Source organism: Pelophylax lessonae, assembly GCF_965119305.1.
Source record: "Pelophylax lessonae genome assembly, chromosome: 13".
In the NCBI taxonomy this organism is placed as follows: domain Eukaryota; kingdom Metazoa; phylum Chordata; class Amphibia; order Anura; family Ranidae; genus Pelophylax; species Pelophylax lessonae.
The window spans coordinates 67,325,862-67,336,088 of NC_138780.1; the positions used below are offsets into that span (position 1 = coordinate 67,325,862).

The following is a 10,227-nucleotide window of genomic DNA, read 5'->3' on the forward strand; positions in this document are numbered from 1 at the left end:
TATTTTCATGTTTGCACGAAAGACTTTTGTCCGCGGATTGTGCGCAGACATCTGTCGGAGGCACCATACTAACACGCGTACAATCGGCAGATCCTTCGTCCACCGACGTTTGTATGCCGACGATCGGTACGTGTGTACGGGCCTTTATCCTCACTCCCCTTGTTGCATGCATAACTGATTGTTTTCTTTGAAACAATTGTACCTGCTAATTCCAGGTCTTTCTGAAGCTCTCCACAAGTGGTCCTTGGCTCTTCAACAACGCTTCTGATAATTATTTTCACTCTTCTGTCAGAAATCTTACAAGGAGCACCTGGTCATGGCCGGTTTATGGTGAAATTAAGTTCTCTCCACTTACAGATTATGGCCACAACAGTGCTCACTGGATCATTCAGAAATTTAGAAATCCTTCTGTAACCAATCTCCTCAGTATGTTTTGCCACAATAGGGTTTGGAAGGTCTTGAAAGAGCTCTTTGCGTTTACCCATCATGAGCGGTTTCCTTTGTGACACTTTGGGAATGAGACACCTTTTTATATGCCATCAGTTGAGACTAAACCAGCTGATATTAATTTGCACTGACAAGGGACAGGATTGATTTCAAATTACTAATAGATTTCAGCTGGTGTCTTGTATTCCATGTCTTGTTGCACCTCCCTTTGTTCATGTGTTCAATAATTTTTCCCTGTGTCATTCCATTTTATTACCCATAACTTAAAGTGTTCCTAAACACAGGACACTGCCTTCACTATATCTGGCCTTTTAAAGTAAACTTGCAAAATATGGAAGCTGTCGATGATGACCTCCCTTCTAAATTAAAAAAAATATATATATTATCTCCCTGGCTTGCATCCTGCTCCAATGGCTTCAGTATTTGCACTGATTAGTCACAAGTATGCAAATTAGAAGCTCTGAATTTCTTCATCTACATGATGATTCAAGTCAGTGCCCAATATTGGATCCCAGAGACATCCAGGTAACCTGCCTTTCCAAGACAGCCTCCATATTTTATAAAGTACAGGATTCCTGTAAATTACATTCGGAAACAAATATGCATTCCTAAATAGTGAAGCGTATATAAAAATGTATACCTTTTTCGATAATAGCAGCCTGGCAGAAATGTGTTTTAATTATCCTGACAATACTAAATCACTCAAAGATGGCTGCCATAGGCTATTCTATCACATTGCGCATTTTAAGTACTAAAGACAGGGTGACTACTTATAATTGAAGAAGACATTTTGATAAAAAAAAAAAAAAAAAATATTCAAATGTGTTAATCGCATTGAAGGAACATAAGAAATCAAGCAATAAACATGGATGTTTAGTGCCACAAGAATTTACAATTGCACAGACCTAAACTATTGGCCACAGGACATAAATTAACACTTGCAGTATATAAATATTGTTGTGGTAAATCCACCATTGCAACACGGAAGCAAGGTCCAAAGTTATATATAAGGAATATACTTCATTTTAAACTCGGCAACCCCATCCTGTACTGATCAGTGTGAAGAAATCTGCAGGAACAGGAAAATGCGGTTCACACGGGCATCTGAAGCAGTCTTTGGTGCTGGTGAGACACAACATTTCTACTCCTTATGTAGACACCATACAAGAGTCTGCCCAACTCCTGTCATACTGACGACACGGTATCCTAAACTCTCCAGCTTGTTCAGTGTCACACGTGGAGGTTCATTTACAAAATATTCCGCACTAGAACAGAAACAAGAAAAAAGAATGTATTAGCCACATTTTTTCTGCACTAATCTCTGAAATAAGTAGGTTATATTTCAAAAATAATCACAGGTCTTGCAAACATGCTATGTCTGTTTACTGTATTTATAAAACTATGGTCTCCAATCTGTCCTCCTGGATACACTTACAAATTATTCCCAAGTACAGTTCTTCTGGTGGCTCCAATCCTTTCCATCAATTCCGGATCAGAACCTTCATCTCCAACTATTGTAGGGCCAATCTCCTGTGTGAGACACATTCTGATTACTCTTCTGTGCACTGCATATACCTAAGGTTGGCATTGGCATCTAATTATAGCTATTATATCGGATTTATATAACGCCAACAGTTTGTGCAGCACTTTATAAAATGGAGAGACAGTAGAGCTTACAATCTAAAAGTTTATCACATACTCCGGTAATTCAACCCAAGCCCATGGCGGAAATCCTAGGATCTACTAGTAGCTGGAAAACATGCTTTTCACTGAAAGTAACCTCTGCATTTGCATTTTTGCTCAGATTTATGATGGATTTAATTAGTAAACCAGTGAAAATTGCTTATTTTGTGAAAGCAGGAATGTACTTGAAGCACATCCAACGGTCATATACACTTCCTTACTATGATAAAGTATTCATACCCCTTAAAAATGTTTCACATTTTGTCATGTTAGAACCAAAAATGTAAATGTATTTTATTGGGATTTTACGTGATAGACCAACACAAAGTGGCACATAATTGTGAAATGGAAGGAAAATGATACATGATTTTCAACATTTTTTACAAAACAAATATGTGAGAAGTGTGACGTGCATTTGTATTCAGCCCCCCCGAGTCAATACTTTGTAGAACCATCTTACGCTGCAATTACAGCTGCAAGTCTTTTGATCTAAACGATTCCATTGTAGCTCTGGCTGTATATTTAGGGTCGCTGTCCTGCTGGAAGGTGAATCCCTGCCCAAGTCTCAAATCTTTTGCAGGCTCTAACAGGCTTTCTTCTAAGATTGCCCTGTATTTGTCTCCATCCATCTCCCTATCAACTCTGTCTAGCTTTCCTGTCCCTGCTGAATAAAAGCATTCCCACTAGATGCTGCCACCACCATGTTTCACGGTGGGGATGGTATGTTCAGAGTGATGTGCAGTGTTAGATTTTCGCCACACATAGCATTTTTCTTTTAGGCCAAAAAGTTCAGTTTTGGTCTCATCTGACCAGAGCACCTTCTTCAACCGGTTTGCTACGCTCCCACATGACATCTTGCAAACTGCAAGCAGGACTTGTTATGGCTTTCTTTCAACAATGGCTTTCTTCTTGCCGCCCTTCCATAAAGGCCAGATTTGTGGAGTGCACAACTTGTAGTTCTCCTGTGGACAGTTTCTCCCACCTGAGCTGTGGATCTCTGCAGCTCCTCCAGAGTTACCATGGGCCTCTTGGCTGCTTTTCTGATTAATGCTCTCCTTCCCCGGCCTGTCAGTTTAGGTGGATGGCCATGTCTTGGTAGGTTTGCAGTTGTGCCATACTGTTTTCATTTTCAGATGATGGACTTAACAGTCCTCTGTGAGATGTTCAAAGTATGGGATTTTTTTTTTTTAATAACCTAACCCTGCTTTAAACTTCTCCACAACTTTATCCCTGATCTGTCTGGTGTGTTCCTCGGCCTTCATGATGCTGTTTGTTCAATAAGGTTCTCTAACAAACCTCTGAGGGCTTCACAGAAAAGCTGTATTTATACAGAGATTAAAATTACAAACAGGTGGACTCTATTTACTAATTAGGTGACTTCTCGTTAGGGGAGATTTTCGTTAGAGGTATCAGAGTAAAGGGGCCTAAATACAAATGCACGCCGCACTTTTCAGATATTTATTTGTAAAAAGTTTTGAAAACCATTTATCATTTTCCTTCCACTTCACAATTATGTGCCACTTTGTGTTAGCCTATCACACAAAATCCCAATAAAATACATTTACGTTTTTGGTTGTAACATGACAAAATGTGGAAAATGTCAGAGGGTATGAATACTTTTTCAAGGCACTGTACGTAGTGGCCAAAAAAAAAAAAGAAATCCAGCTCATCCTTCCCGTTTGTTAATCCAGAAAAACAAACAGATGGGCAGAACAATTTCATTTCTGTACTTACTTTGCATGAGAACAGATTACGGAGAATGGGCAAATCTGACCACAATGCATCACAATCTTGGCAGTAAAGTAACATCAGTGGACCCAGGAACATAAACAATGGTTTAATGATTACTAGAGAAAATCAAGCTTCTGATCTGATGAAACCTCAGTTCAATTGTAGCACTGCAATGGTATGCTCAGATTGTAGTAGAACATCTTTAGGATGAAGAATGCAAAATACACAGAAGGCAGCACTCAACCATCAACCTTACCCAGAGGCACAACACCCTGATATCAGCAGGAACCTCATAGATTTACTGCTGTGATATGAGCCAGCGTTTATCAAAGCTAATGGTGGCCTAATGAATAGCTGATTTTAGTATACAGATATAAAATATTCTTATATTCAAATTGAAAAGGTAAAAGTTTTTTTATTCGCAATGAATGTAGAAGTCATTCAAATATTCATTAAATCAACCAAAGAGAACAGTTCATTTAAATGCTTGTAAAATAAAACAAATGAAACCACACTCTAAAAAGTGCTGCCAGCGTCACCTGCGGGAGCAAGTGACGGGGAGCGCACCACGGAGGTTGTGAACCCAACGGCTGACTGCTGAGGGGCGACGGTTCAGAGAATCAGCTACACAGGGTCACAGCCACGGGCCTGGACAGGGAGCTAGAGCATAAGATTCCCCAGGGTGCAGAGTCTGAGAGCCAGCAGGTTTTCACCTGAGCTTCTGATGGAGAGGATGGACTTGGCTGCAGCTGACTCCAGGTTGCAGCCCCCAGGGTCTCCCAGCTCACGCTCACACTCACGCTCAATGCTGGCTCTGATGGATGGAGATGGAGCAGCAGAACAGGGCCAAAAGGGATAGTCAGTAGAACAAGCCAAAGGTCGGGACAACAAGCAGACAGGGATGGTCAGGTGAACAAGCCAAAGTCGGTACACAGAGATCAGACATGGAGCACACGGCAAGAAACACTCAAGGAAGCCTTCACACAATTGTAGCTTGGACAAAGATGGCTTGCAGTACGCGGGTTAATATAGTGTTTCCTGTTAGAGGCTGGGATCTACATGCTGAGAGAAGATTACCTAAACACACAGGTGTGAGAACATGGTCCCTAAGGCCCCTTTCACACATGCAGACCGTTCAGATCTGTCTGTCAGTTTTTCAGGCGGATCTGAACAGATGCCCAATGCATCCCTATTAGGCAGCGGATGTCAGCGGAGACATGTCTGCTGACATCCGATCCGATCCTGTCCGTCAAATCCGGACAGATGGAAACCCTATTTTCCCATCCGTCTGGCGGATCGGATCAGATGAGATGAGAACGGACAGGTGGTCCGTTCTCATCCGATTCCCCCATAGAGGACAGCGGGGATCTGACACCTCCGTCTCACCACACAGAGCGGAGACGGAGCTGTCATCCGCCTGCTCAGCGGGGATCGGCGGATCGACCCCCCGCTGAGCAGAAAATGGAATGGCCAGGTGTGAAAGGGGCCTTAAGCTGATACACAGACCAGAGAGGCAAGCAGACAGTTAGGGCATGAAACATTACTGCAGATTCATGACAAGTGTACCTGTGAACAAACTATTTAAATAATCTTGACAAAAAATACAAGAGCTTTAACATAAGCTATTCCTGACCTTGCTACCTTCTTTTAATGTGAAGATGTTAATTCCCAAAGATCCTCAAATATGATAAAGACTATGATGTCGGTTATCAGCGGTTTGATTCAAAACTCTTTAGAAATAGACTTATGAGTGCTGCCAGCATTGCTGCAGAGGTTGAAGAGGTGGGGGTCAGCCTGTCAGTGCTCAGACCATACGCCGCACACTGCATCAAAATGGTCTGCATGGGTGTTGTCCCAGAAGGAAGCCTCTTCTGAAAATGATGCACAAGAAAGCCTGCAAACAGTTTGCTGAAGACAAGCAGACTAAGGACATGGATTACTGGAACCATGTCCCGGGGTCTGATGAGACCAAGATAAACTTATTTGGTTCAGATGGTGTCAACCAGGTAAGGAGTACAAAGACAAGTGTGTCTTGCCTACAGTCAAGCATGGTGGTGGGAGTGTCATGGTCTGGGGCTGCATGAGTGCTGCCAGCACTGGGGAGCTACAATTCATTGAGGGAACCATGAATGCCAACATGTACTGTGACATACTGAAGCAAAGCATGATCCTCTCCCTTCAGAGACTGGGCCGCAGGGCAGTATTCCAACATGATAACAACCCTAAACACACTTCCAAGACAACCACTGCCTTGCTAAAGAAGCTGAGGGTAAAGGCGATGGACTGACCAAGCATGTCTCCAGACCTAAACCCTATTGAGCATCTGTGGGTTATCCACAAACGGAAGGTGGAGGAGCGCAAGGTCTCTAACATCCACCAGCTCCGTGATATCATCATGGAGGAGTGGAAGAGGACTCCAGTGGCAACCTGTGAAGCTCTGGTGAACTCCATGCCCAAGAGGGTTAAGGCAGTGCTGGAAAATAATGGCGGCCACACAAAATATTGACACTTTGGGTCCAATGTGGACATTTTCATTTAGGGGTGTACTCACTTTTGTTGCAAGCGGTTTAGACATTAATGGCTGTGTGTTGAGTTATTTTGAGGGGACAGCAAATTTACACTGTTATACAAGCTATACACTCACTACTTTACATTGTAGCAAAGTGTCATTTCTGCAGTGTTGTCACATGAAAAGATATAATAAAATATTTACAAAAATGTGAGGGGTGGGTGCATATATGGGCGAAATATATATATATTCGCCCATGTGAATTTGGCATATTTCTCCAAGTGGGAGACTGGCACATTCAGGAAATACAGCGTGTACATGTACTGTACATGCATGAGTAAACACCAATGCACAGCCTGAATGTGCCACCTGCTGCTTCCTCAACGTAGGAAAGAGCTGGGAGAACTTTTGAGCCTCTAAACATTCTTGTGCAGGGGGTCTTAGCGTCATAGCCCTACCTGCAGCATGCAAACAGTGTCATTATATTCTTTTCTAGGCAAAAGGTCTAATACAGGCACGGATTGGAAAGTAGAAATTACCGGGCTGAATTCTATACCAACTGCATCCATTTAATCATGACCAGTGTTAATGTGTAATGTCTGATATCACTTCTGTGCTCCCAAAGCCTGCAGAGGGAAGTGCAATGTGCAGTGCCGTGCTGTTGCATTGCTGAAAGGAATGCCTATTTTTAAGTTTAGAATTTCACCCAGGCTGGCAACGTGGGAGTAAAATAATTACCAGGACAGGATTAAAAAAGAAATTTGGGATTTATCTAAAACAAACATTTTTACTCACCAAGATGGATGCAGCATCAGTCTGATGCTTCATCTGTCCCCCGCTGCCTCTAGACTGAAAACTGAGAGATCAAAGACCAATGATTGCTCAGTTCTCGGTCTTCACTGAGCAGAGAGTCGGTGACTGCGCTGCCCCTCCAGTACTCACTGGCGCTCCGAGCTGTGCAGGGGCCAGGAGCTACTGATTTAGGCGCTCAGTGGCACGCTAAGAAGCTGAGCCAGTTGTCAGTCCAGGCATCTGGGTGGATCCCGTCATTAACCACTTGCATACTGGGCATTTTTACCCCCTTCCTGCTCAGGCCAATTTTTAGCATTTCTTTCGTACAAATAGAGCTTTCTTCTGCTGCTAATTATTCATCACTGGGTTTTTTATTTTTTGCTAAACATACAAAAAAAGACCAACATTTTTGAAAGGGAAAAAAACGTTTTTTCATAGTTTCTGTTATAAAATTTTGCAAAGAGGTAATTTTTCTCCTTCACTGATGGGCACTAATAGGCTGCACTGATGGGGCAACACTAAATGGGCACTGATGAGGTGGCTTATCAGTGCAGATGTCGCCTTTCACGCTTACTGGTTTCCCGGCTCTTTCCTCTCCTCATGTTGTAACAGCGAAAGAAAAGGAATGCCGATAACTGTCAAGCGTGTTTACATTGGGATCAGCTGTAATTGAACACAGCCGATCAAGTGGTAAAGAGCCGCTGTGATTGGCTCTTTACCTTGATCTGTGATCAGGGAGTGCAATGCAGGGGTGGAGCAGTTCTGGGAGGATGGCTGCACTATAAGTGAATGACGAGAAGTGGAAAAAATCAGGATCTCTCTAGGGTCACATCTTTGGGTTTCTGTGTGGTCACGTATGCATTCATTCGAATGGGCTGCTGTACCTGCAGGGAAAAAATAAAAAAAAAAGTCCCCAATCCTTTTTAACCGCTTGCCGACTGCACACAGTATATTTACTGCGGCAGTCAGCCCCGGCCGGGCAAAGTGACGTAGGTCTACGTCGCTAGCCTGTCACTGGGTTTTGAGCCAATAGCGGGCGAGCACGCGCCCGCCTCGGCTCGTTCACAGAGGAGTGCGGGCGTGTGACCGGCGGACCCGATGTCCGCCGGTCACACTACGATCGTCGGTAGAGCGGGAGAAAGGCGGGCGGCTTATGTAAACAAGCCGCCTGTCATTCTCCCCTGTGTAAAAATGGAGATCAGACGCTTCTACTATGTAGAACCGTTGATCTCTGTTTTTACAATAGTAGCCACGTCCCATCACAGTTAGAAACACGCCCCTAGGACACACTTAACCCCTCCCTCTCCAATACAGTTAACCCCTTCCCTGCCAGTGTCATTTTTACAGTAACAGTGCATATGTATAGCACTGATTACTGTAGTAATGTCACTGGTAACCCCAAAAGTGTCAAAAATGTCAGTCAAGGGTCCGATCTGTCCGCCGCAATGTCGCAGTCCCGCAAAAAAAAAAAAAAAAAAATCGCAGATCGCCGCCATTACTCGTTAAAAAAAAAAAACACCAAAAATGACAAAAATCTTTCCCTTTGTTAGTAAACGCGATAACTTTTGCGCAAACCAATCAAAATACGCTTTTTGCGATTTTTTTTACCAAACATAGGTAGCATAAACAAATTGGCCGAAAATGTTAAAAAATTTTGATTTTTTAATTTTTTTGGGGGGGAATTTCATATAAAAAAAAAGTGAAAAATATTGTTGTTTTTGCAAAATTTACGGTCTTTTTTTGTTTATAGCGCGTGATAAAAAAAAAAAAAAAAAAAAAAAAAATCGCACAGGTGATCAAATACCACCAAAAGAAAGCTCTGTTTGTGGGGAAAAAAGGACGTCAAATTCGTTTAGGTACAGCGTCGCACGACCGCGCAATTGTCCGTTAAAGTCACGCAGTGCTGAATCGCAAAATAGGCCCTGGTCAGGAAGGGGGTAAAATCTTCCGGGGCTTAAGTGGTTAAAACTGCAGGATGCTGTTGCCCCATGTGATTTCTCTGATGCTTTTCCAATACGTGGGGAATTTCAATTAGGAAATGGCAAGGACATTACCTGTGGGATGGGAAACGCGTTGCATGACTCATATGTGTGAATCTCATGTTAGGCAGGCCAGAGCAGTAGAAAAAATGAAATCTAGAGGATGGAAGGATTACAGGGTGCAAATAAAGAGAAAAAAGAAAACTAATGCAGTCACCACATTTACTGAGCGGTACCACCAATTCCTGTTGTTGGGTTTAGGTACAGATTGTACTATAATAGGGAAACAGGAATCCATTACTTCTGTGTAAGGACAGGAATGGACGGAAACATTGGAACAATTGTTCTTAATAAATAATAATAATATCAGCCCCACACATCCCGGACACACTGAGAAGAATTCTACACTAACAGAACCCTTTGTCTACAATACAAAGCCCATGTCCCGTGCACTCACCATGCGGATCTGGGTGCTGATCAGAATGTACGGCATAGTGATGATGATGATCGATCCTCTCCGCTGTCACTCCACCAGCTCAGAGCTGTCTGCTGATGTGACCTTCGGCATCCATGACACGCCTCTACTCGCTAACCAATCACTACAAGCACAGCTACTTGTCGTCATGGGGGGCGTTTCCGGAAGTATACAAGCTCTGCTATTAACACGTGTGTGCTCGGAGAGAAAAGCCGGTGGATCTGTGTGTGGAAACAGATGAGGGATTTTACAGTTCAGTCTGCTCTGAGATCCTGTCTCTATATGTTTATTCCCATCACAAATCCAGGCAGGTGTGGGGAGATGATGGGGGTGAGGAATTCAGTTTTCTGCCGCTTCACCTTTTGTAGAAATTATATCTGCCCCCAAATGAATCATTACAAATTGTGAATGTATTCTTTTCTGTGCATTGGAGCCTGCCAAGCATTGGCACTGTGATTAGTGGGTGGTGGGTGCAATGCTGTGGTGCCTGCAGACTCCATGCTGAGCTGGAAGAAGTGTCCATGGACTAGGAGTGAAATGATTTCTGCACCATTGAGATCAACAGTCCCTCTGACATAGGGGCAGGTGGGAATTTTAGTCTGTTTACATTT

The 10,227-nt window shown here is 43.1% G+C and overlaps 1 protein-coding gene across 1 annotated transcript; it reads right to left on the minus strand.

Moving 5' to 3' along the window:
- Nucleotides 1–1,407: 1,407 nt before the first annotated feature.
- GCHFR (GTP cyclohydrolase I feedback regulator) lies at nt 1,408–9,734 on the minus strand. Its single transcript, XM_082275951.1, has 3 exons — nt 9,599–9,734; nt 1,883–1,977; nt 1,408–1,712 (listed from the first exon to the last, which is right to left on the minus strand). The coding sequence occupies exons 1-3, from the start codon at nt 9,632–9,634 to the stop codon at nt 1,589–1,591; spliced, it is 255 nt and encodes an 84-aa protein (XP_082132077.1). The 5' UTR covers nt 9,635–9,734; the 3' UTR covers nt 1,408–1,588.
- Between the last annotated feature and the right edge of the window lie 493 nt (nt 9,735–10,227).